At 33.2% G+C, this 26,814-nt stretch overlaps 3 protein-coding genes across 8 annotated transcripts; 2 read left to right on the top strand and 1 right to left on the bottom strand.

Annotated features, from left to right (window-relative positions):
- Positions 1-368: 368 nt before the first annotated feature.
- LOC101205879 (probable pectinesterase/pectinesterase inhibitor 20) lies at positions 369-6,044 on the top strand. 5 transcript variants are annotated; one of them, XM_031882711.1, is made up of 5 exons: positions 369-478; positions 2,702-2,812; positions 3,067-3,131; positions 3,284-4,204; positions 5,169-6,044. In XM_031882711.1, the coding sequence occupies exons 4-5, from the start codon at positions 3,538-3,540 to the stop codon at positions 5,861-5,863; spliced, it is 1,362 nt and encodes a 453-aa protein (XP_031738571.1). In that variant the 5' UTR covers positions 369-478; positions 2,702-2,812; positions 3,067-3,131; positions 3,284-3,537; the 3' UTR covers positions 5,864-6,044. The 5 variants fall into 5 exon arrangements, with proteins under 5 accessions (XP_031738571.1, XP_031738572.1, XP_031738568.1 ...); XM_031882712.1 differs by lacking the exon at positions 2,702-2,812; XM_031882708.1 differs by having other exon boundaries at positions 3,067-4,204.
- Positions 6,045-7,136: 1,092 nt separating this feature from the next.
- On the bottom strand, positions 7,137-17,009 carry LOC101206197. Of its 2 annotated transcripts, XM_011654274.2 has the most exons (22): positions 16,639-17,008; positions 15,841-16,458; positions 14,869-15,068; positions 14,609-14,671; positions 14,385-14,519; positions 14,134-14,252; positions 13,744-14,049; positions 12,929-13,016; positions 12,757-12,862; positions 12,550-12,663; positions 12,167-12,330; positions 11,893-12,013; positions 11,553-11,777; positions 11,275-11,465; positions 10,854-11,021; positions 10,646-10,751; positions 10,211-10,348; positions 9,292-9,453; positions 9,014-9,214; positions 8,074-8,268; positions 7,888-7,959; positions 7,137-7,610 (listed from the first exon to the last, which is right to left on the bottom strand). In XM_011654274.2, the coding sequence occupies exons 1-22, from the start codon at positions 16,684-16,686 to the stop codon at positions 7,491-7,493; spliced, it is 3,660 nt and encodes a 1,219-aa protein (XP_011652576.1). In that variant the 5' UTR covers positions 16,687-17,008; the 3' UTR covers positions 7,137-7,490. The 2 variants fall into 2 exon arrangements, with proteins under 2 accessions (XP_011652576.1, XP_011652575.1); XM_011654273.2 differs by having other exon boundaries at positions 12,550-12,862; positions 16,639-17,009.
- A 5,551-nt stretch (positions 17,010-22,560) lies between these two features.
- LOC101206591 (chaperone protein DnaJ) lies at positions 22,561-26,182 on the top strand. The gene is made up of 5 exons (XM_004136213.3): positions 22,561-22,769; positions 22,847-22,924; positions 23,034-23,109; positions 25,441-25,514; positions 25,615-26,182. The coding sequence occupies exons 1-5, from the start codon at positions 22,656-22,658 to the stop codon at positions 25,684-25,686; spliced, it is 414 nt and encodes a 137-aa protein (XP_004136261.1). The 5' UTR covers positions 22,561-22,655; the 3' UTR covers positions 25,687-26,182.
- The last annotated feature ends 632 nt before the right edge of the window (positions 26,183-26,814 follow it).

Here is a 26,814-nt window from a genome sequence, read left to right as displayed (position 1 = left end):
CACCCACAAGGGCTACACGAGAGGATTGAATTCTTGACCATAAGAACATCAATTGCCTCGTACGAAGCACCTCCATGGTTTCTCCTTGTCAGTCCCCAGATCGATGGTTGTGTGATTTGGCCCAAAAATAAGATTGAGTTTCTTCGTCCTATCGACGCATCGCCTGAAACCACACGACCACCGATCAGAGAGACATTAAGAAGCTCAGAAAATGTATGAATTTTGGATGATTTTTTCCCTTTCCCCTTTTTTTGTTTTCGAATGATTCTGTGGATCATTGTGAAATAAATGGAAGAAGAGAAAGAGAGAACAGAAGAATTAGTTTAGTTTAACTTTTTTGACGGAAAGTTGTTTGATTTTTGGTGCAGGAAGTTGAAGATTCATGGCTGATTTTGATTTCCATTCATATCCCATTTGCATGGATCTAAATTGCTCCGATCAGATCGCTGGCCGATCGTTATATTTCACAACAATCGAGGTATGTGTAAAATAATAATAATAATACAATACAATATTATTTCACAATACTTACTTAATTTACCTTTATACACTTTTAATTTCTATCCATTTAAATCCTGACTTTCTAGGTGTATGAGTTTATACCTTCCTTCAAATTTAGTTTTAAAATACCGTATAAGATGTTTAGTTTTTTTCAATTATTACAAGTGAATTGATTTAAACTTTTATTAGAATTATATTTTAATATAGACTCTTCAAATGTGTCTATTTAACAAAAATGACTATTATATTTTGGATGAATAATTTTAATTGATTTTTAAAGCAAGTTTAGAGGGTTAATTGATAATTATAAGTTTCACACAATCTGTATTCTAATAAAATATAATTGACTTTTAAAATTATTCTAATAAAATATAATTGGCTTTTAAAATTATTCTAATAAAATATAATTGACTTTTAAAATTATTTTAGGGTTAACTTTTAAATTGATATAAATGTTGGTTTAATTTTTTTATCGATAAACTCTTAAAGTTGACGAGTACAAATTAATATTTGTCCAATTTGTTAAAATTGGTTTTTTTAAAGTATAGGGACTAGGGACCAAGTTGAATCACAATTAAAAATATTGATCTAAATTTAAACACAAAATGCTTGAAGAATGTTCAAAGTAATATTTCAACCTAATATAATTTTTAGGGTTGTAGCCAAAATCCTCTAAATGGAGAAATTATTTGGTGAAAACACCTTCAACAATTTGATTTAAGTAGTAAAATGAGATTATATGCATCTAGCCAAACTTTTGAGGAAAAGAAAAGAAGGATATGAAAAATTATGCTTTTAAAAGTGAGCCAACCTAAATAAAAGGTTCTATTCAAGTAAGAGAAGGTAAAAGAGAATAATTTGAAAGAAAAAACCTCTAGTGGATGCACTTATTTTTATTCAACCCCTCCAGAGCTAGTAATTACCTAATGAAATGACAATTTTTTAAAAGAGACTTGATCACAAACGCTGGATGAGAAACATAAAATCTATCAAACTAATATCATCATCCAAATACCTCTCCCCCCTCCTAAATATTCTACAATTTCTCTCCATTTAAAGATACCACACAACATTGCACAACTCTACTACCATAAAAGCTCAAAGAAACAGAACACCAGAAAACCTAAAAAAAACTAAAAAAGGGGGAAAAAGCTCAATTCTCTAAAAAAAAAAAAAGGCCAGTCAAGAAGGAGATCGTTGTGAAATAATCTCAAACAACAACTATTGTCAATCTATGTTATAGTCTTATGTTCATGTGAAAAGTGTACCTTTGTTTAAGAACCCTTTTCTTTGTTGGTATACATATTCGACCAATCTCAAAAAATTAATTTCTAGCTAGATGATCACCGTAAATTTAACTTATGATCTCTTAGTTATTGAAACCATGCCTCCTTTCTACCAATAGAGCAATTCATGATATTTAGGAACTTATTGTCAATTAAAAATTATTTTGAAAGTTGTGGGTCATAGCTATCTCAGTCAAGAAATTATTTGTTAAGACTATGAGCATATGATTGACAATTTTATACGGTTGAATTATGAGAGAGTAGTTTCTTGAATTTTTATCAACTAGTTATTGTGTGCATTAATTCACTTCAAACATGAATTTTTATGAGTTAGTCACGTTATAGCAACCTTGATTAATCTGTCCTTTTAATTTCACCAGGGTCCGAATTAATAACTTAGGTTGCAGGTAGAGGTAGCTTCAAACACGGTCTATGTTAAAGTCCTCTTCTCATGTTAATATAATATACAAAAAATGTGTCAAGTGTATCTTTGTTTAAGGGATTCTTCCTAACTAATTAAAGTCCGACTTGAGAGTTTGAATCTTTGCTCTTTTTTTTGTGATATTGTCGTTTAAAATAAATTAATACATACGACTGTCATGTGAACTATTAAAAACAAAATTTTATACAAAAACCTAAATTAAGAAGAAGAAAAAATACAAAGAACAAAGAACAAAACAAAAAGAAGGTAACAAAAGCCGAAAAAGTTAGGATTTAATTTCTCTCTTTTTTTAATGTTATAAAAAAAAATATACATTATATATTCTATAAAGATTATTTAGGATAAGTCTTGTGCATGATAATTTTGAGCTTTTCATTGTTTTGATTCAGCTTGTCTCATGATTTTTTCTCACTGCTCTTTCGCTCTAAAATTTATGTTTGTATCGTACTGCTTTGCTTTTCTTTTATCTCAGGTATACTTTCAGGCTAATCTCTTTCCATTACAACAATAACAATGAAAAGTTTCGTCCAAAAAACCTCTTGCGAATTTCTTTGAGCACACGGTTTAGCTTGAAACTCACATGGTAAGTCCATCATTGGTTTTGCATTGTGATGTTCAAGAAAAGCAAATAAATCTTGCATTTATTTTAGTCTTGTCTCTTAGCACAACATTTGAGGAAGCATGGATTACTCAATCTAGCGTAAGTTGAAATATAATATGCATTTGTGAATGTTTTATGCTACACTTAATCGAGAAAGTGGCTAGACTATTGACCAACTGTTTTGTGTTCTTGAAGTTATATTGTTGACTTTTCCTTAAAATAATGTCAATTTGCAGGTTTCATTTCACCATTCTAGAAAGGACCCAACGTTTTTCTTCATGATTCATCACAAAAATCTATGGTCTGTCTGGATTCTATATGAATGGACTTGAGATCTCTTCTATTTTGCACACAAAAGTTGTTCAAAGCCAATGGCTTGCAAGTTCTTGTTCCCTCCTTTACTAGCTTCGTTTCTTATACTCTTAACCCTTTTCACCTCTTCATTTGCTTCAGATGATTCTCTCACTAATTTCTTCCCTACCAAAGCCATTTGCAAATTGACCTCAAATCCTTCTTACTGCATCACTGTGCTTAAACAATCCAGAGATGGTAATATCTACGACTCTGGCCGGTTCTCGATTCGTCGTTCTTTATCTAAAGCCACTAGATTCCTTGACTTGATTGAGAAGCATCTTCAGAACTCTTCAACTCTACCAAATTCAATCATCGGAGCTCTTAAAGATTGTCAGTACCTTGCTCAACTGAATATGAATTTCTTGTCTAATTCGTTTCGGGCTGTTAATGGCACTGATAGAAAGCTAACTTACTCAAAAGCTGATTATATCCAAAGTCTTCTTAGTGCCATCTTAACCAACATTGATACTTGTCTTGATGGTCTAAACACTGTAGCCTCAGGTTCTAGTTTGGAGAAAGATCTATTAGCCCCACTTATTGATTGTACCAAATCATACAGCCTTTCACTTGATCTTTTTACCAAGGGTTGGGTGCCTAGGAGGAATAGAAACAGAACACTTGAGCACCCTGGGAAAAAACACCTGCAGTTTAGGAAAGGACCGTTGCCGTTGAGAATGTCGAGACACGACCGTGCTGTTTACAACTCGGTGGCAAATCGGAGAAAGCTTTCGTCTTCTTCAGATGATGGAGTGTTGGTTAATGGTGTTGTAGTTGTGAGTCAAGATGGTCAAGGAGACTTCCTTAACATAACGGATGCTATTAATGCAGCTCCAAACAACTCTCTTGCTTCTGATGGCTACTTCTTGATTTACATTACGGCTGGTGTTTATCAAGAGTATGTGTCTGTTCCTTCAAAGAAAAAGTACTTGTTGATGATTGGAGATGGTATAAATCAAACTATTATCACAGGCAACCGGAGTGTCGCTGACGGATGGACGACTTTCAACAGTGCAACCTTCGGTTAGTATTGAAATACGAATCAATATTCACCTATCTTTATGCATTGCGCTCTTATCTTATTGCACAAATGGTTAAAATTAAATATATAAAGTATAATTAGACTATCCATACAATTTACAAAGATAAATATGACCTAGGATATTTGGAGTATTTTTCTTGAAATACTTAGCTAGTTGGAAATATAGGTATGTTTTTAGTTAATGTTTAGAGATACTTGTAAATCTAATAATTGGATCCACAATATTAGAATATATATATATATTAACATTTTTAAAAAATGACAAATATAGCAAAATCTTGTTGAAGTATAGAATTCTATAATTGATAGATCATGTTGTAAATGTTGGTCTATCGATGATTTATAAATTGTTAGTGATTATAATAAACACCTTCACCATTTCTCAATTTTTTCAAACTACTTTGTTATAATTACTCTGGTTCATATAAAATCACTCAATAACCCTAAGGATCTTATAGGAAAGAAAACAATAATTTTATTTAAAGAGCATTTTTTTGTAATATTATTTAACATTCTTATATCTAGCAAATCATCTTACTATGACAGACACGTTAATTTAAAGTTTAAACAAAAATTTGACACATTTTATTTTAAAGAGAGATTTATGCACTTTTGTTTATGAACTAAAATAGACACAAATAAAATCACTTTTTCAATTAACTTGATCAGCAGTTTCTTTCTTATTAACAAAACTTCTAGATAGTTCTCATTTAATCCGGCAGGTTTCAAAATTAAAATTTATTTTACTATCTCAAACTAGGCATAAATTTGAATTTACAAATATGTATATAAATATTTATATGCTCTTCATAAAGAGTTTGCCAAACTAACATTTTATTTCAAACAATTTGTATGAAAGAATGTTCAAATGGAAATGACTTTTTCTTTGGAAGAACATTTTATGTTTAAAGATTTTCATATTTGATTTTGACATGAAAAATGCAGCTGTAGCAGCAGAAGGATTCATGGCAGTAAACATAACCATCCAAAACACAGCTGGAGCAATCAAAGGCCAAGCAGTTGCATTAAGAAGTGGAGCTGATATGTGTGTTTTTTACTCCTGCAGTTTTGAAGGCTTTCAAGACACCTTATACACTCATTCCCTCAGGCAATTCTTTAGAGAATGTGACATTTACGGCACTGTTGACTTCATTTTTGGAAATGCTGCTGTTGTCTTCCAAAACTGTAACATATATCCCCGTCTCCCCCGTCCCGGTCAGGCCAACATGATCACCGCCCAAGGCCGATCCGATCCTAACCAAAACACCGGGACTTCGATCCACAACTGCACCATCCGAGCCACCCCCGAGTTGGCTGCAAGTAGTAGCTATATGAACAAGACATATTTGGGAAGGCCATGGAAACAATACTCAAGAACAGTGTATATGCAAACATTTATTGATGGATTTGTAAATCCTAAAGGTTGGGATCCATGGACAGGAGAATATTTGAGCACATTATATTATGGAGAGTATAATAATACAGGAGGTGGATCAGATACAAAGAACAGAGTTACTTGGGCAGGTTATCATGTGATTAATAATGTAACCGATGCTGCTAATTTTACAATTTCAAACTTCTTGGTTGGGGATGCGTGGTTGCCTCCAACTTGGGTGCCTTACATGGGAGGATTCGTATAAGTGGTCAATATCTATCATAATCTAGAAGTTAAAGGTATGATCTTCCATCACACAATTGTCCAGAAAAAAATTAAAATATTGTATTTTTAGTTGAACTAAGGCTATTTTTTTTTTTCGTTTGCAAGTTAATAATATGATTGAGGGTAAATATATATTTATTTACTCCCTCATGTTTCAATTATTTGTTTTTAATTTAGTTACATATGTTTTAAAGCTAGATAATTTTAGTTTTTTATTTAATTGCAAGTAAACATAATACAAATTTAGGGGCGAACTAATATAGTAAATATTAATGTACTCTAACAATTAAATGTTTGTGTTTGTGTTAGAAATTTTGTATGAAGAATCTAAAATTAAATAATTACATATACGTATGAAAATAGTATTCGTGACTTCATGAATACTTTTAATTAATTTACATCGTATTGTATTAAATAGTAAACTATTTGAAATATTTTTAAGTATTGCGAAAGTGAATTTTATTTGTATCATTTTGCTAAATTCATAAATAAGTCGATCACTTTACTGTGATGTGTAAAAATAGTCCTAATTTTCAATGTTTAATTTTAAAAACTAACTAATTTAATTAATTACTACTAATAATAATAAATATTAAACAAATAATTAACTTAATATGTTAAGATAATATTCATATAATTTCAAATGTGTTGGTTAAATTTTGTTGAGCCTAAATCATAAGTTCGAGCTTTGATCCAATTTATATAACTATCGCAAGTGTGACGATTCAATTTCTACAACCATGAGAAACATGAAAGTCCTTATTTTATAATTAGAAGTTTGAACTTTGAGGATGTACTTGCTATTACCATCATACTTTGAGGTAATTTTTATTCGATTTATCTTTATTTTCTTTAAAATGTCGATGTTATTAGTGTTTTTTTTTAAATTCAAAAACTAAAGTGAGCTTAGTTTAGTAATAATTGAGAACCGATCTAGAACCAACCATTAGATGGTTTAGAAAAGTGTCAAACCGATGAACAAGGGTCAATTGGTCGTTTTTTTGTTAGGTTGAATTGGTTTGACACTTAAAAATGATTTTTTTGAAAATTTTCAATTAGAAACTTTCCGACTTCGACCGATCCCTCTTGTTTTTCAACCAAACCAACGTTTCGATCAATTGACTCAATTTTTTTATCTATCATCCTCACCCTTAATGATTGACACTACCTCCGTGGATAGGCTAAACTAAGCTATAGATGAGTGGTTATGCGTGGTTAGATCCTCTAAAGAGAAGAGAGTATGGAATACAATGTTTGAAACAAATAGAAGAATTATATTTATGTAAAGTTGTACATATACATCTACATTTCTCTCTCTATAGTTAGTGCACCATTGAATTGAAGATACCAAAAGAAAAACTATGGGGCAGCTGAGTAGCTAACTCCCTTCTTTACAAAATGGAATCACCAAAGTTAGCCGCATCTTCCCTTTTAACAGAACCCTTTCATTCTTCTCACCAAAATTGACGTCTTAACACCCTCATGCCAACAAGATTATAGGTTAGCACTTACCTCTCTTCTTGCTTCTTCAGAAAAGCATATATGCCAAATCCATCAAACACGATCAGCATAGGTATAACTTGGTTTGACTTCTCTTAACACCTTACTTAATCCTTGCAGAGCATCGATCGCACCTCTGTGATCGAGGTTGGTGGCTCCAGGTCTTTCTCTTGTAGTGAGTTCCCAAGCAACTGCTGCATCTGTGAGGCAAATGTATCGTCGAGAACCTGCAAAGGATCAAGCATTTCAAGTTAGAAGTGTTATTAGGGTATGTTAGTAATTAGCTAGGGAGTTTGTGTTATATTTGCTGGTTATAGAGAGAGGGGGAGGAGGATGGAAAAGATGGCAATTTTTTGGAGAGTGAAATAAGAGTTGAGAGTGATATCAAGAGTGGGAGGGTCTAAGTGCATCGAATTACTTAGTTTATTGTGTAGTTTGTAGTTTCGTTACCAGCTGTATCTCAACTTTTCCATAAAATTGTAACTCGAAAAAGTAACAGCTTACCGAAACTGCAATCCTCGACCCTCTATACCATGACCTGTTCTCTTTCCTGTTCTCCATGAAGCTCAGAACATCCTGTGCCGAGTATTAAAATTTAGAATCCAAAAATGTAAAATCTCAAAGAACAAATTCTCAATTTTGGCAAAATTTCGAAGCAAAATCATAAAAAGAAACCTGGCTTTATCTTACCCGTCCCATCCGATCCCAGTAACCCCGACAGAGAGCAATGAATACACGACTCTCAAAGATAGTATGAAGATGATTTATTGTGTTTGACAACTGATCTTTCAGTGGTTGCATCCTGTTTCGTATTTCTGACTCAATCACAGCTTCCTTGGAGTCTTGTAAAATCTTTTTCAGCTTTGTAGCACTTTGTAACTTCGTCTGTAATAAATAACAAGGCATACAAAAAGAGATAATCTCAATGATAATTACGTAAAGAAATATCCTTAATCTAAAAATTAAAATCCCATGATTCTGTACCTTTTCTTGTTATAATCGATACTATTAGTGAGATAAGGCAAGGGGACTCAAAATTAAGATGATTAACTACATAACTTACCATCTAAATTCCATATTCACATAGGTTGAATGAATCCACAACCAAAGTGTTATTTGTAATTCCATATTAACTTCTTATATTGATGGGTGTCCAGACTAGCTGTGCTCAGCAACTTACCTAACCCTATAATATTTGGATACTAAAGAAACTCATAAGATATGACACCATAGGTAAGTGGCCACCGTAAATTGTTGAATCATTCTCTCTCAACTCCTTTATCATACCAAATTGTCGCGTGTTACCTTATTTCTTTAAGTAATAGAGTTTGGCTATCTTTGTGGCATCGATTGTATAGGTTCGTGAAGAGGGCTGGACAAGTGGAATGAGGAAAAGGGGGCTCAATCAAACAAAAAGAAGAGGGGGCCCCTAGAACCAAATTGGAGAAACTGTATCACATCGGATGCTGCTTAGGCATAATAACTAAATTATTATCTTCCTTCACCCTCATTTGACACTCGAATGTTTCTTTCAAGTTTCAATTATCCACCTAATAGGATATTATTTTGTAATTTATTTCAGCAATCAACAAAGAAACTTCAAGTTTCTATTAAGGAAAATGATACCTACATTCTCAATAAGCTTCTCCACAACTGCTTGCAAATAGTTTCTGAACTTGGCTCTAAGCATGACTGTCACTTCACTAAGACGCTCGCCAGGAATTACATTTCCACCTTCAGGAATGCACGAACCCCACAGCTTAAATTGTGATTCTATCTTCGGGCGCAGAACATCAAGCATCCTTTTCATGGAATTTAATAGAATCCCCAGCTGAAATCCACATTGAATTTTTAATATCAAGGAATGCACATATGAATGAATACTTTGAATTCTAAGTGTTAGCTTACCTCATCTGGAACAGTGTAAGAGCTGACGGATCGTTTAGCAAGTTTCTGGACATACTTAAGTCCAAACTTTTTGGGTGCTAAATTTTCTTTTAGTGGTGCCAACACATCAGCATACTGCTTATCCAATGCCTCCACTATTGCTTTTTCAACATCTGCAATAGCCTATTATAGAAATCCAAAAAATAAGCTAAATAGAATAAGATTCTTCCAATTATGAGAGAGAATACAAAATAAAGATCTAGGAGAAGAAAAGGAACAACAGAGATCTCATCAACAAAAATGCTGATGACTGAAACTTTTTATATGAATTGGAAGACCAAAGGGAAGGAGAAAGGGTGGATTGGATTGTTCCTTTCAAGAAGACCTGACTTGTTAAGTACAGAAAACAGTAATTTTTACCCTGCTTTCAAAGAACTAGGCCTGTTTACTAACATTCTTCTTCGTTCCGTTGTCTACTACTCTAGAAAAGTTTCTCAGATGCTCTAAATATGGAAAAGAAATTGTTCGTAACAATATAATTTCTAAACATATGCTTTTTGTTTTCAAATTTTAGCTATTATGTCAAAACATTAAGCTGATAGAAGATAAACCAATTTTTTTCTAACAATAAATCGAGCTTTCATAGAGAAAAACAGTTACACCACCCTATTACACAGGAGAAACATGCAAAAATAATAATAATACGGCTCTGCTGATCTACAAAAGAATCGTGTCCCAATGGCCAATGATTTAGATTGTCCACAAGAAAATATTAGTCAAATTTCTTAATAGAATGTGTTTTTTATGAGATATCAGCTGTTTAACATAATGGTTTTGAGATTTTACTGCTTAATGTTGAGATAAAAGAGTGTTAACAAAAACTAAAAGGATTGCCCTCCTAAAAATAACAAAACAGATTTCAACGAGATTATGAACTTACTTGTTCTAAAACAAAGGTGTACTCTGGCCATCGACAAATGAAAATCTCATAGTCACTCAAAGTTTCCTTTAATCGATCATACATTTCATCGACAAAAGGTGTCGTAGAATGTTGAGTTCTAACTCCCGACCACTTGACCTGCATTTATATGCCACAACCATGAATTGAGATGTAAAATAAATTAAGTGAAGTTTGTGGGCAAGGAAAACAGAATTATTTCAGACTTCAGAGATATTCCCTTTGTTATACATATAGCATCTTTTACAACTGTCCGTTTCTGTCTGATAAACTTGTGTCCCTTTGTTATACATATAGCATCTTTTACGACTGTCCTTTTCTCTTTAAAATTAACAGAAATTGTGTTCCTATATGTTTCACGCTAGCAAGAGAAGCTATAACATTCAAAAAAATATATATTCAATTGATTTGACTGACCTTATCCAATTTGCATGTTTCAAGCAACGAGAGGCGCTTATCCTGGATCCATACCAGAATATACAAATGGAATAATTCTTTTGCATCAACACCGCCTTTCACAGGACTGACAAAGAATGAAATTTTTTTTTAGAAATGTACAAAAGCACCGAGACGTTTTTCCCAAACATTTTTTTTAAAGAAAAGGTTATGTAGAAACAAAAGTTACCTAATACTCCATCTGGCAAGATCCCTCTGAAAATCAGCAGTTGCAATAACAAGTTCTGCTACTGAAGGTGAAGGGCCTGTTGGTGGGCAAGCAATTAGGAAAGAGCGCAATCTACTACAAAGCTCTGTGCTATATATGGAAGCAGAGAGATTTGGTAGGTCTACAAAACTGCAAATAAACTTATGTCCGTTAGCTTCTGAAACCTAGAACAATTATTAAAAAAAGGTCATTCGGATGTTTGCCTTGAACTTTTGATCCAAAGATCCCAAAACAAGCCCTATAGGGAATCTGTAGGGGAGGAGAAGGGAGGTTTTTCTTTTAGAGATGCAAATGAAGTCAATATCCTTAAATTTGGATTATGATTAAAGATGCAGACACGACGTTCAAAGGGAAGTGAACACAACTGAAAAGAAAGTGGTACCTGGGAAGTATGTGTTGATTATGGATCTCAATGTCAGATGATATCTCCTTCCTAATGTCAAGACACACCGATTTCATCTTTTGGTAAGCAGTAGACATAGTAACTGTATCTACTAAACTGCCTTCGTTGCTGTTACCCATATATTCATCTGTCTCACTCAAATGCCTCCTCGATCTCTTTTTCACAGCAACCTAGAAAGATAAGCCCTTAGGAAAAACTAGAACATTCAAGTTGACAAATGCAATTCTACATACTACAGAGATGAAGTTTCTCAAAACCTGGAAATAATGGCACAAGGAAGTCTGAACCTCCGGAGATAGAATATCATGAAGAAGAGTGTACAGTTTAACTGCTGGTTCTAGAGCAGGCGCCGCAACCCCTGTAGCTGGTCTGTACACTTCCATAAGACCCGAGAGAGCTGTTTCATCAAGTGATTTATAGTTCTCGAAAACAAGAGCAAGTATCTGTTCAATTTGATCCCTGGTTTCTCCTAAAATTCGGTTCTGTGAGGCAACCAACAAGATTGGCAAAATGCTCATCATATACAACATTGATGTATAAACTAAAAGTAATGAGATAAAGATCTACTGGTTCGAACTAGGAAGGTGAATTTACTACCTCTTGATGACTCAGCGTACTCTTGTCATGGCCCTTCATAACGACAGGCATGAGCAAGTCATACACCAACGTGAGACAGTCAGCTGTTGGTGTGGCCACATCCATGATATATGAAAGATATCTATTAAACATACGCAATGGAGGTACGTTAAACAAGTCCAGCTACAGTCAATATTCATCACATAGTAGCGAATAACTATGCACGCTCACTGTGTCACTTGTCAGCCATTTATGTAGAATAAGTAATTATCTTAACATAGCCCAGGCCCATTACCTTAATCTGGTATATACTTCTGAAATGCCATAGTATGATGCAAACTCAGTCAAAAGCCATTTCCATGAACCATGCAACAAAAGATTCCTTTGTTGAAAATGCTGAACTTTCATGGCAACTTCAAGAACTAGGTCATATGCTACTGTTTCTGCCACAGAACCACACTAGCAACAAACAAAGATAATATTTACAGTATGCTTAAGCCAACCAACAAATGAACCATCAAGGCTACAACTTTTTCAGTGATAAGTGCATTATCAAAAGAAGAAAAAGAGTGGAATCTTGAAAAGAGAAAAGTTACATGGCTAAGCGAAGGGAATATAAAATTGACTCGAGCAATCTTTTAAAACACACACTCAATGGGCACTTATTTAATAGCATACCTTTGGGTGACTATTATCATCTGTACTTGCTGAGTAATTTACGTAGAGTTGAATTTTGCCCACAAGCTCATGTTCAGGCTCACGATATATAGACCACCAACGTAATTTTTCGGCCTGCATAACGTCAGTATAAATTTTTGACAAGAGACAGCATAGTTGAATTACTCTTATGCTCAAAGCATTCTCAGGCTCAAAAGAAAATTTTACCGGGTTATCAGTAATGGCGGCTATTTGCAGGAGAGCACGACCAATATGCTTAGAATTGGAATCCTGAACTTCAATTATTAGATCATCACCAAGGCCATCTGGAAAGCTGTAAAGTTGTCAGCAATTTTCTGAAGATTCCTAGCTATAGAATATAAGTGAGCAAATAACATACAAAACATGAGTTTCTCCTGATCCAGCTTGCATTTTGACAGCATCTTCCTCAGCTAAACTTTTCAGTCTTAGTAGACACGGGTACGTTTCTAATGACAGCAAAAGAAAGGGATTCACTAAGGGCATAAAAATAAAATTTAAGTGGACAGAAAAATTTAAGATCCAGTATAAATATGAATAAAGAATGCACATGCTCAACCACAATCAGTGGAAGAGCACAAGTTTTTATTTTGGAAATGGAAACAAGCCTTTTTATTAATGATAATGAGACTAAAGCTCAAAGTACAAGAGTATTATACTAAGAGCAAAGAGAACTAAGGGAAAATACAAGCTAAAACTTAAACAAAGACTAAACTCGGCAACATAAATATGATGGAAACCTAAAAACGAACCCAAACAGAAAATAACGAGCTAATCAAAGCCACTCAAAGAAAATGCATCGGTAGAAAGCTAAATATAAAGCAAAACTTAAAATCTCTCTCAAAAATAGCCCATTCAAATCTAAAATCTTACACACCCAAATCTTCGAGATGAAAGGAGAAAAAGAAAACCAAGAAGATGCAACCAGCTGCCTCACAACTATCTTAAAAATATATAGACCACCAGTGGAAGAGCACAAGGTCAAGGATTTATTGTAAAAATAGCTAATATACTCAAGCAGAACTAAGAAAACTTCAACAATAGTTAATCAACTGTACCCCGCTAATACGAATTAAAAACAATCCCAATAGCATCTACTGATCTGAAAAACTAATTGCACAAAAGTTAATATGTGCAGGTATGTTCGAGAGCACAATTTATTAGTACAGGCATTACCTTGGACCACCTCATAAGATGATGAACTGCTGCGCAGGGTTGTTACACCTGCTTTTAGAACTTTGGATACCTGCTTGATGTACTGGGTGCTTGCGTGCACATATGCCATGCTTTGTCTAGATAGAGAACTGTTTGGAGGTATTCGTGGCGCAACACGAATTTTATGCAGAGCATGCCATCCAGAGGCTACTGCTGACTGAAAGCTGGAAAATTGATACTTTATGGTTTCCAGGTTTACCGCAGGTGTTCTTAAAGCTAAAATATTACAGCCTGTTGGTGGATCCAGCCCCATCTTCACTTTCCGCACTGCATAATAAACAATCTTCAGATCACATCCATTGGCACATGCCATCTAAATAATGAGACTTTAATGACTATCATGCACTTTACCTTGCACTTTTATTTTGCCTATAGTTTTCTTTGCTTTGGTAGGAGCACCCTCATTGACAAGTTCTGAATTGCGCTTCACCAGCAATTCATCCTCTGACTGCAAGAGTACTTGCCGTAAACTGGAGCAGATGGATGGAGGTATAAGTTGGTAAAGGCAATGAAGTACAACTTTTTAACTCAAGAATTAGACAGTTTGCATGGCATACAGTGGAAACATTGTATGAAGCAAAAAGAAAAGAGTATGAGCCTACCCAAATGCATCTCGTAATACTGCACATTCATTTTCCAAAAACATCGGGGCTTCCATATTTTCCATTGCCCAAGCATGAAGACATAATCGTACACATGCATCATATGCTATGACTGCATGCCAAGGCCCTAAAGCACTGATATTGGAATTATAAACCGCATAAGAAAACTAAATGAAGATAATCTGTCATCAACAATAAAACCTAGACAGTTTAGATGGCAAAACCTGGCATTATATGTGGGGATGCGAGCTGATCCTGAATTGCCAGCAGGTTCCGAATTCACTGGTCTGCAAATAGACAAGGAGATGATAATATATTACATCCCAACTTCTAGAATAAACAATAAGTTGTCCGTGAAATGATATCAAACATTAGAAAAAAACATATGATTCCAATTTGTTTATGATAATAAAGACTGTCGTAAAATAGATATTTCTTTAGACAGTTTAAGGGGAAACTTTTATAAATAAATACATAAACCAACCTGACAAACTGGTCGCTGCTCTTATTTCCTTGCGGCACTGCAACTCCAGATGCAGTTGTATGATCATGTGTGCCATTCAACTTCACATCTTGACTTCTTTCAGCACATTGTTTAATTTCCTGTGACGAAGCAAAAAATGGAGGGGCACTGGCAATGTCATCTTCACCATCATCATCAGAAAACCTTCCATTCTGAGGATCCTGCAGAAAGACTAAGTCAGCACATTACAGAGATTGAAGGCAAAATATGCTACGAGAGTGTTTCCAAAACAGTTTCCAAACAGAAAAAATAATTTAGAAAAAAATGGAGGAGAAAGCACACACGGTAACTCTTGTCAAATAAGAGATAAAATCCCCCACCCCCACACCCCAGTAAAAATCCTGAAATGGACATATGTAATTTCTTCTGTACATCTCCAAACAATGAAAGCAAACATGTGAATAAAAGCGATAGATTAGATACTATAACCAGAATTGAGCTTTGCACTGCTTCTCGAGACACAAACTTGTAAGGGAACAAAAACCTTAAGGAATAACCAGAAAGGTAGAACCAGTTTTCTCAAAAAAGTTTTCAAGCATCGTCCATTCCACAACTATTGTGCTTTGTAGAAAAAAGAATCCAACAGCATGTCCTAACTCCTAACTGAAGTCAGTAGCTGGCCACACGACAATTTGAAAGTGATGGAGAGTATTTTTTTAGCACTCACTACCAGGACATTCCTTACAACCCTAGAAGCAGGCATTGGCTGTGCAAAAGGTGCATCTCCCTTTCTACTAGGCTTTGTATTATAATAAGGCATCAACTGTCATTGCGACGAATTGCAAAAGAAAAAAACAGCCCAAACCAAAAAGCAACCAAGAACAAGAAGATTACAAAAGGACGGCTCCAGTTGTTAAGAATGAAAATTCATTCAACCTACAAGAACACTACTTATGCCTCTCACAAGCTTAAAAGTTTCAAAACAATGTAAACCTTTTTAGGTGCATTTCCCACAGTTACACGTGACGGCAGGCTTGATGAGTATCCCTCTGAAGCTATGGAAGCTCTATTCCTGGGCAAAGCCCCATTAATACTTCCCCCAACTTGCGTTGTGGAAAATTCAGAGCTTGCAGCAGAATCAGAAGACTCGTCTTCTGTAAAACCATTTTGCTTAGTGGGGTACCTCCCATTTTTACTCGTCATACGATCAGCCATTTGCCTATTACCACCAACCAACGTTTCCCTCGATGAACTAACATCGGAGAAAAAGTAATCACTACCGTTATTTGATCTCCCGTGCAAAGAATTTCCATATCTATAAGTAGAACGATTAGGAACTCTGTTGTGTTGGGGAGATGAATCCAAGGAGTATCTAACCCCATAAACATCCTCTTCAGAGTCAGTAGACATGTCATTCTCCGAAGCAGAAGCACTATCATCCACACGACTAGAAATGGGTCTCGAAACTGGAATGGCACTGGCCGGCAAGTGCCCACTTCTAAAATTAGACGGCGGTGGCAATCCAAAACCCCTTGCTCCAGTACCCGCTCCAACGCCGGCAAATGGATCAGCTCGATACCTCAAATTTGAAGTACCAAATGTGTCATCCTTCTGCCAAATTAAAACAAAAACATAAACACATAAATGCAAACTCAAAAATTAAACTAAAAGAAACCATAAATTTCCACACCCAAAACCAAACCAACAAGCAAGAACAAACACAAAAAAAAAAAAAAAAAAAAAAACAAACAAATTAAAAGAACAACAATAGGGATTGCAACAGAATGAAACCTCGCGAACCCATCGAAGGGCACTCTTATCAAGTCCTTCGGTAAACATTCTACCTCCCGTTTAATACCCAGATCGTGCAACTTCCAAAACCAAATCAAAGACGATTCTACAGCTCAAACTAAAATCCTCATCAGAAATTACCACTAACTCAAACGCGTAGAGCTCACTGCACGAAAAATGTCGACAAAAAAGGTAATGGGATGGGTAAATCACGCAGATTGAGAGAAATGGAGAGAGAAGATCGACAAAGAACACAAATGAGTACGAGATTTGAAGAAACAAAAAAAAAAAGGTTTGCTTATACAGCAAGCTTTTTGAGCTCTGAAACCCACTGGAAACCGAGGGGCTACTCTCTACTACTCACAATTACTTTTTTTTTTCTTTTCTTAGTTTAGATTCCATCTTTTTCAAATTTTTTAAAGAAAATCTATTAATATCATAAGACGTCGCCGTTTTCGTTTTTGGATTTTTTTTCACGGAATAATTCCATTAATTGGACCGAAATTAAAGGACACGTACTTGAAGTGGGCGCCGTGAAAAAGGTAACGGACAGCATACGTGGCACCTGGGTCTTTCTTTTTTCTTTTTTCTTTTTTCTTTTTTAAGTTAAATGATAATTAGTACCCTGAATTTTAAATTATAATTATAATTATAATTCTTAAAAAATATAGGGAATTGTTATGATTAACCTAAAAAGTGGAATTATTTAAAATAGGCGTGTATATATATATAGCAAAAATTTGAAATGAAATATAATGGAATAAATTATGTAATATTTTGTAAATAGTTTTCATTCGAAAATATATGAGTGATATTTCTAAATTTTTATAAATATTATAAAATTATCTCTAGAATACAACTTTAAGACACATTAAAAAATAATTGAAGTTTGAAACAATATGACATCGATTATTATATGTGTAACAGTTTTAATTTACAATATAGTGTGATGTCATTTTACGACTCAAACTATCTTAAAGTTTAAAAATTTTATAGGCTAAGAAAAATTTAAAACATTTTCTAGATTATATTTGGGAGGTTTTTTCAAAATTAAAAAAAAAATAAACAAATTATTTATACTCTATAAAATAAAATAACTAATTAATTAACATCATTTAAATAAATACATAGTAGGTTGGTGTTTGATGCATAAAATTGTAATTTTGTTAAGTATAGGGATACTTTTGAAAAATAGCAAAGTTAGAGGGTACATTTTTTTTATAATTGAAAAGGAAAAAGGAAAGAAGAAAAGAAATAAAAATGAGTCGAACGTTGGAGTGGGGACGCAATGGGACGCGGAAGGCAAAGGAATTGGGGAGATGGAAGATGACTGGGAACCGGTTCACATGGGAATGCGAGGCCCCCACTTGGTGCTGGCTTTTCTGTCCTTTTTTGTCACCGTAGTGCCACCCAGTGGCTGCCTCTGCCGGTGCCGTTTTTTCTTTTTCTTCTTTACTCACTCCATTTTTAAATACGAGTAGTAATCAAATGTTCAAATTTTCTACCCATTTCTTTTTTAATAATCATTTGACCTATTTTGGTTTCACAACTATTTTAGTTTCTTGGATTTAGAAAAAAAATAGAACTTTTAAATATTAATATTATAACGTTGTCCACCACTTAAACATATGTACGCATTTATATAAAAGAAAAAAAGTCATGATTTCAAATTTCTTACTCAATCATATTTATAAATCTAGAAAACAAAGTATAGGAACCAATCGATGAGAATGAGCTCGTATACTATTAAAGGTTATAATTTTACATTTCATAAATAGTTCATATAGTTTGTTAAAATTGGTAAAAACTATTTACATGAACATTAATCAATTCATAGTTGGGATTATATCCAATTTGTTATACATCGTAAAAGGACCAAATTAGGGTTTTCCAAGACAAGTCTTTTAACCTAGAGGGATCGAGATGAAAGGGCATAAGGAAATGTTTCCCCGAATGAAAAAAAAAATATTGGGTTATATGCGACCAATGTATGTGTATATATACCAATCATGAAACAATCGAGTTGCCCCTAATCTAACGTTTTACAACCTCGAACTTTGTAAACAACCTTGAGATCACCAAAGCTATACATAATCACATGCGGATTATCAAAACATGCGACCCGACAAGTGATGTAAACAATCGCAAAACGACATTTCTTATGTGTGTTTAGATAAACTGTATTATTTGTATTAACTTAGTCATCATCTAAGTGCAGTAGCTTTGAAACCACACGATGTGAGAATCCCACATAAACCACCTAAAAAACAAGATCAAATTGACCATGAGAAGTGGGTTAAAAGGTCAAGTTCACTAGGGATCCATGACAGTGGGTTGAAGATAATGAAGTAATATTGATATATCTTTTTGTGTGTAAGAGTAGAGACAAATGCAATATTGTAATGTGAAAGTGATGTATTGGGAAATTATGGCTTTAAATTTCAAATCAAGTTCACGAAAAGAAACCGAATTTGTCGACAAAGGTAGCAACCAAACCCTACCTAAAAAAAATGGTAACGAAACAAATACAATATCACTTATTGGTAGGTATCATATAAAATGTGAGTTTGTTGGTTTTTCTTTTCTTTCTTTTTCACAAAAGATTCATACCTAATATTAATTGTCAAGAAAATTTCCTACGGGTTACGAAATTAACCTACTCTTAAAATCAAGTGTGTTTGAAATATATATTACATCCTTATGTTTTTAAGGAAAAAAGAAAACGAAACTTATTCAAAATTTAGTATTCCCAATGATCATAAGACATACACGTGTGAGATTGAATTTAATGGATCATTTTTTAGTTCAAATTAAAGCATATGTTATTATAATTAACTATTTGAAATGTGAGTTTTATTGGTAAATAACACACTGATAGAAGAGAAGTTTAGCAGTAAATTGTTAGGTATCATCGACCCATTTTTAAATAGTACTCGAAAGAAAAACGTTGTAACCAAATGAGCTCATTTATCGTTTAAAATAATCATTCAATTTCATTTTGAAAATTTGAATTATACCTAATTCAAACTAGTTTGTGTGTGGCATTAAAAAATTACATTACTTGTCCATATAAAATCCGACATTTTGTACTACTATTTTTTATTAAAAAACAAACCATTATTTATTTAAAAATACTTTTTACGTGGCTATTCTAATTTTAAGTTTTGTATCGAGTAGATCTATCAAACGACTCGTATCATTTATTGATCATAGACTGATATTTACAAATCTATCAGTGATATACTTTGACAAATTGTACTGTACTTACAAAAACTTTTAAACCAGGTACTACACACTAAATTATTTTGAATCTTACTAATTCATTGTAATAAATACAAGTTGCAGTTATCACAATGTATCTTGCAACATTTGGTTACTTATAAATTTGTAAGTATTTTAAAAACTTTCGTGGCTTATAATAACTTTTATTTATAAAACACAAAATATAGAAATAAAAATAAAATTGTATGAATTTTACGGAAGATCAACGGCCAGAACGGGAGGGAGATCAGCAAGGCAGGCTGATTGCACGCCACGTGGAAGTTTTATTGTACGCCACGTATCTGCATTACCATGTGATTGGAAGCATTTATCAATCGACTTTAGTTTGAAATTTTTTGAACGTTTCGCGGGAATGGGCAAAATGATAAAATAAGTATATATATATATATATATAAATCTAAAGGTCATTTTCGGACATTGACATTTATTTTAAATATATTTGTTTTCTATAATCAATTTTGTAATAATATTTGGTGATGTTGTGTGACCCTACGTCATTATTTTATTTGGTAGCTTCTAGCCCCTTATAATTGGTTTCAACAAGTTCCTTTCTTTCCTTTTTTCCTTCAAAACGTGTAATTGATATTACGTTGTTTAAGTTGTTTCACTCGGGTTAATCAACTTGTATCATGAAGAATTGTTATGAATAGCAAAATATTGACAATATCACAAAAAAAATGTTTATAAGTAGGTTGTAGAAATTTGATGAATTTTGTTATATTTTATAAATAGTTTTTTTTTTTTTTCTAAACATGTCTTGTTTTTATCTAAAATACTATTATTCGTATAATTTTAAACACCCACTTCTAGTTTTGAGACATTTGAGAAGCTCTTAACTCAACCTCAATATGTGAGTCAAGAAAAAACACGTTTGACATTCACCTAATAATAACATTAAGTTTACAATGTAGGTAAGAGATGATATCTAAAACCAAGAAAAATGACTCTTATGTCTAAGTCGATAAAAAATATGAAAAATCTTAAATACTGTTTACAGAGCCATAATTGTATATCTGTAGGAGTTCGATCAAATCTTTATCTCGGCATTGTTATAATTAGACTTGTGTTTCTCGATCCTAAACTATGATCAAGTCTTACATCATCCTATTCTTATCTTATCTTACATGTTGATTATTGACATATTTCTTCATGCTAAAATTCACACGAACAATCCCCCATTGATTGTCGATTTGATAAATATAATGACTAAATTGACGTTTACTGTAGTTTAAAGTGTATCATTGCAAACTATAAACTACAAAACAAAAAATTAAATCGTTACAAATTATAAAATATAATGACTGTGTTTATATTTATTAAAATTTAAAGACTGAATCACTGTCATTTAGAGACACAAAAATTAAATTGTTATAAATTAAGACCCTAACTTAAAGTTAATGAAGTGAGTTATTACATTCGCCTCTATACTTGGGACTTAGATATAATGTTCATTTTTACACCTATTCGTAAATTACCATAAATAACTGCACTAACACCACTTGAAAATCATTATTGCTACCACCGTGTTTGCTATTATTTATCTATTTTATCGTATTGTTTATTATTTTCTATTCAAACATAGATTGTTAATTATATAATCACTAAAATAGTATTCACTCGTATACATATCATTATTACTTGTAAACTATAATAACAACTCACTATAATACCCGTCATATCACTTAAACCCATCGTTTTATAAAAATGTAATAATAGTTAGTAGCAATTTTAAGGATAAAACAAAGTTTTATCAATATAAATAAATTACAAATATAATAAAGTCTACAAGCGATGGATAAAAAGACGTATTCTTTCGACAATGAACTTGAAGGCTTCAACAATGATGACGCTACATTGATTTTTTGTTTTATGTGTTTTTATGTGTTATCCTATATGATATTTATAAGACATTACATACATTTGGTGTCATCATATACGATTTGATAAGACATTACATAGACTTGGTACGTGTTATCACTTAAACTCGATTGCAAAAAATAATTACAACTGGTAACAATTTGAAGGAGAACAATCAATTATATATCATCTAAAAAATTAGAAACACAATAAATTTTACGATGGACTTCACTCACGAATCAACTTTGCTATATTTACCATTTATTTACAGTGTTTTAGCAAAAGCTTGGAAAATTGGCAAAGTAGCACACTTTTGATTTTCATTTTTAAAAGTAGCGTATATTTTTAAAACTTGTAAAATTGTTTTTCTTGACCCATCTCATGTGAGATAGACCATCAAGACCCATAGTATCTTTAAAAGAAGAAAATAGTTAAGGGTTGATGTAAAATTTGAATAATTTTTTTGAAAAGATTTGAAACATGAGAGAATCTCGGTCTAATGTTTGTCGAGAAGCACCGGGAAAACCCAAAACAATCTATTAAGTTAAATTTTTTTAATATTTTAAGAAAATTTGAATGATCGATCTTGTTCGGGATGGAAAAAAAAACTAAGTAGAGGAGTTTTAGAAAAATGTACTACTCTGTTGAAAACGAAAACCAAGAAGGATACTTTTGGGCATCTGTCAACAAATTGACGTAATTAAAGAAGGCCCAGGCCCAGGCCCAATAAAGCTAAAATAGACAGAATAGGACCACCGGGTTTCTCAAATCCATAACGCAATGAATAACAACAGCAATCATCAATCATCATCTCAAGCAACCGCGATTTTCTCTCTTTTTCTCTCCATTTTTTCCCGGATGCCAAACACTCCGCCACGATGTCGGGCGCCTGGGATGAACACACTGTTACCAACTCCGATCGACAACCCGACTCCGATAATCAATATTCCCACTTCAATTTCGATTTCTTCTCCGCCATTGTTAAACCCAAGGTTTTTCCATTTACTTTTCTCTCGCCTTTTTTTCCCTCTCTCTTCTGTAATCTTCTTATCTCAATTCCTTTTTCTAGGATTACTACAAAATTTTGGAGGTCGAATACGATGCTACCGACGATGACATTCGTTCCAATTACATACGACTTGCTTTGGTTCGTTCTCTTTCTCTAATTGTTTATCCGCTACTGTTTTTTTTTCCTTTCTTTTTCGGTATTATCTATTATTTTCATTTGATTTTCGGTTTTTGTTTTCTGTGTGTAGAAATGGCATCCTGATAAGCAGAAAGATAAAGACGGTGCCACTTCCAGATTTCAGGACATAAACGAGGCTTATCAAGGTCAGTTGCGCGCCATAACCCTTTTTTCCCCTTTGTTATTGAAGATAAGCAGTTTAGAAACAGAAAGTGATGTTTAGTTGTCTTCCTTCCACGGTAATTTTGACCTAATTCACGATTATTTTAATGTTGATTGATTATTTCTGTAGCTTTGAGCTATAACTGTGAATTTGATTGGTGTATTCACCGGCTGCAGAGCCATTTGAACTACTCGGAGCATTTGTAGATAATGTAACCATGGTATAAATTTGAGGGTTCAATTTACACCAAGATTGTCAGTAATTTTTCAGGGTTCAATTTTAACCGGTGTAGAAATTTGAGGGTTCAATTTTTACGACTGAAAGATTGAAAGTTAAGGGTGTAATTGCAAGTTAGCAACTGCTAACATACTCGGACTTTGCAATTTGCTCTCTGTTAACTTTTGAGATTTGTATCTATTTGATGCTTGGTTTCCTATGTTTCTAAACTAGTTTAATAGGTCTTTTAACTTTAATTTTGTACTCAACAGGTCATTTACAAATTCAAAATTCTTAAAAAATCACTAATCTAGTAGATATAATTTCGAATAAGTTAATTCTATTAGATATAAATTTTAATTTTACGCGTGTTCTAAACTTTTAATTTTATGTATTTTAATCACATGGACTAAATTGGTACTCTCACATTTCATGGATTCAAACTAATTGAACCTTTTATATTATTTTCTTATGCAGTAGCGGTCCTATATTCAATGGATATCGAATCTATTATTTATTCATTTGACATCTCAATTAAAAACGTGACATCAGGGAACATTAAAGCCAGAGAAGATTGTTAAATATCTTTATTTTCATATTTATTTATAATTTTAAAACAGTTGATGGATGCTGCCTGCTGGTATAGAAACGTGTCTTTCATGTATGTCTACAGCTATTAGTTTCATTTCATACCGTTTTTTCCCTTTTCTCCTAGAAGGGGAGTGGAGCTGAGTCTTGAGAGGCAGAGTTTTACTTATTTGTGTATTATTATTGTTTTTTTATATAAAAAATTAAATCTTTTCGTTCTAGAAATTAAATTTTCAAACCAATCTTTGCTTTTGAATATGCTGGTAGATTGTGTATTCATAGGATCTATAGGAGAATCCATTCATTTGAAAGGAGGCGGGTAGTTATAGTCTTTTGGTTTACATTATAGTCCTGTGAGTTTAAAGTGAAGAAAGGAGGCGGGTGATTCAAAATAATTGGGCGAAGTGTTTGTTCCCAAACGACTGAAGTGGAAAGACACTAAGGGAGGGGGATACTTTTATTTTTGTTCCAGGTACGATCTTGATACATTAAGGATTTTATCGGTAGGCTCGGTTTATAATTCTAAAGTGATAGTAGTCTTAATAACTAAGAAAGTGAAGAGATAAGATTTTGTAAAGGAAGCTTTATGAGAAAAAGGAAGAAAAGTATGTATGTATCTCGAGGTGAGGGTGAAAGGAATTTTCAGAATTTTGTTAGGTCTTAATGATGGGAGACCAGTGTTGGAGATGTTAAAAGTCCCATATTGGAAAAATCAAGGAGACTCCCACTCCATATAATTTAGATGAACTACTCCTCTCATTGCCAATTGGTTTTGAGATGGAATCTCATACTATACTATCAAACAACCAGGTCATTCCACGAATGCAAGCTAGATTTGAAGCACAAAATTCTAGATTCTCTAAAAAGCTAGAGCCTCAGTTTAATGAGTTGCTTTTCTTACAAGAGACACGTTTCTTCATATTCAGTTCCTTAGCAAAAGAGGTTTAATAAGTACCTAACCTAAGATGGCAAACAATACATTGTTTTATATTATTTCACTTCAGAACTTCTAAATACTCTTAGTTCTTGTCGTATTTTATTTACTTAGACATTCTAAATTTTTCTTGTTGATTTTCGACCGTGTGACATACACCAGGACTTGGTTTGGTATCAATTATCATGATTATGGATCTAATATAGGCAAACACAATGACTGTAGCACGTTTAAAAAAATGGTTATGGTAATATTGACATTTAAATTCAAGGACATCCATCTCTTGCCTTTTTGGATTGTTTTGTTTATGTGACGTAAACTATGATATGCAAGAAATTTCCAAATCCTACTGTTATGGACTGTTCTAACTTGAACACTTGGGGAAGTTTCTCTGCTATGAATTAGCAGTATACTTTATCTTATTATATATGCAGTCGAGTTTGAATATTCGTTCATATAGCTGTTTAGCCTTTTCCTATTGAGGGGAGGCCCAATTGGTCAATAGTTAAGTTGATATGCAATAGATATTGTTTAGCACTTCAAATTTAAAATTCTATTTCAATATCTCTTGTGCAGTTTTAAGCGATCCTTCGAGAAGGCAGGAATACGACGAGAAAGGGATGCTTTATGTAAATGATGATAACATAGTGGTATGAAATTTCCATCAGCCCTCTCTTTATGGAATATCATTACGTGTATCCATATGGATAACGTTGGTTGTGTGCTTCAAATTAAAATCTCTTTCTGCAGGATTACCTCAAGCGGTACAAAAGCCTTATTTTGACATGTAATGGCCTTGGTATGAAGTATTCAATTTGGTGAAATTGAAGTTTCCCCACGACTGCAAAAGGGCCTTTCTTGGTACGTTTTGAATCTTCCAAGAATGAAACGGCTTTGTGATCATGCGACTTGTACCAAGAGTGATTCTAGAATGGTTAAAATTATTTGTGTCATTTTCAAAATCACTGTTTTTAATCATTCAAAATCGATTTTATTAGTATGGAAAACATGTTTAAAAGTGTAAAACTAAACATTGAGATGATTTCGAGTGATTAACGGTATGTTTCACAGTGATTTTCAATATGAAAAATAGTGATTTTAACCATTTCATAATCACTCGAAAACGTGTAGTTGTATTACATGTTTTTAAACATTTCGTATGTGACTTGTTGTATAACATGTAATCAAGGGATAGAGGCCTTTTGTTGCGAGGCTCTTTTCTGCTTCCCCATCTTTTCTCCCTATGTACATATAACATTGACCTTTACCTTAGAGGGAGTGACATAAGAGAATACATATCCATCCTTTTTTTTTTTTATTGTTTCTGTTTCTTTCTCTTTTTCTCTCTCGAATAGATAAATAATAGACTTGGACACGAAGAACCGAACAGAAGGTTACACCATTTGAATTTTCACTTTTACGTGTTAAACTAAAGGGAATTAAAAGAAAGTTTTGACTGTATATCTTTTAATTTAGCTTTTGGTGAAGAACTTGGACTGGACTTTTCAATGGTATTGTTATTTTTATTCTTAAACGTGAGGTTAAGGTCGACATTGGTGTTAAGATGGCGATAAGAGTGTTGGACCAAAGAGTTCACGATACTTACTACTTGATACATTAATTTTATGCTTTGTTAACTTTCTATGTTGTAGATTCTTTATCGTACAACTGTCTTTGGAGTATTTTTATCTATTTTGCCACGTTCTTATTAGTAGTGTTTGAAATGTTTTCTAAAGTGTATCTAAAAACTTTTTTAAAAAATTCAATTCACTCTCGATCTAATTGGCGTAAATTTGTGGAAAGACCTCTTTATCGTTCCAAGAATTCAAATTAAATATACAATAAAAATTCAAACAAAAAATAGTTAAATTGGGACATGCACAAACGAAAAAGTGGAAGAACAAAGAATTTCTTCAAATTTATATGCCAACATCTAATGTTTATCTTATG

Source organism: Cucumis sativus, chromosome 3, assembly GCF_000004075.3.
Source record: "Cucumis sativus cultivar 9930 chromosome 3, Cucumber_9930_V3, whole genome shotgun sequence".
Taxonomy (NCBI): domain Eukaryota; kingdom Viridiplantae; phylum Streptophyta; class Magnoliopsida; order Cucurbitales; family Cucurbitaceae; genus Cucumis; species Cucumis sativus.
This window is presented reverse-complemented; position numbering and strand designations above follow the sequence as displayed.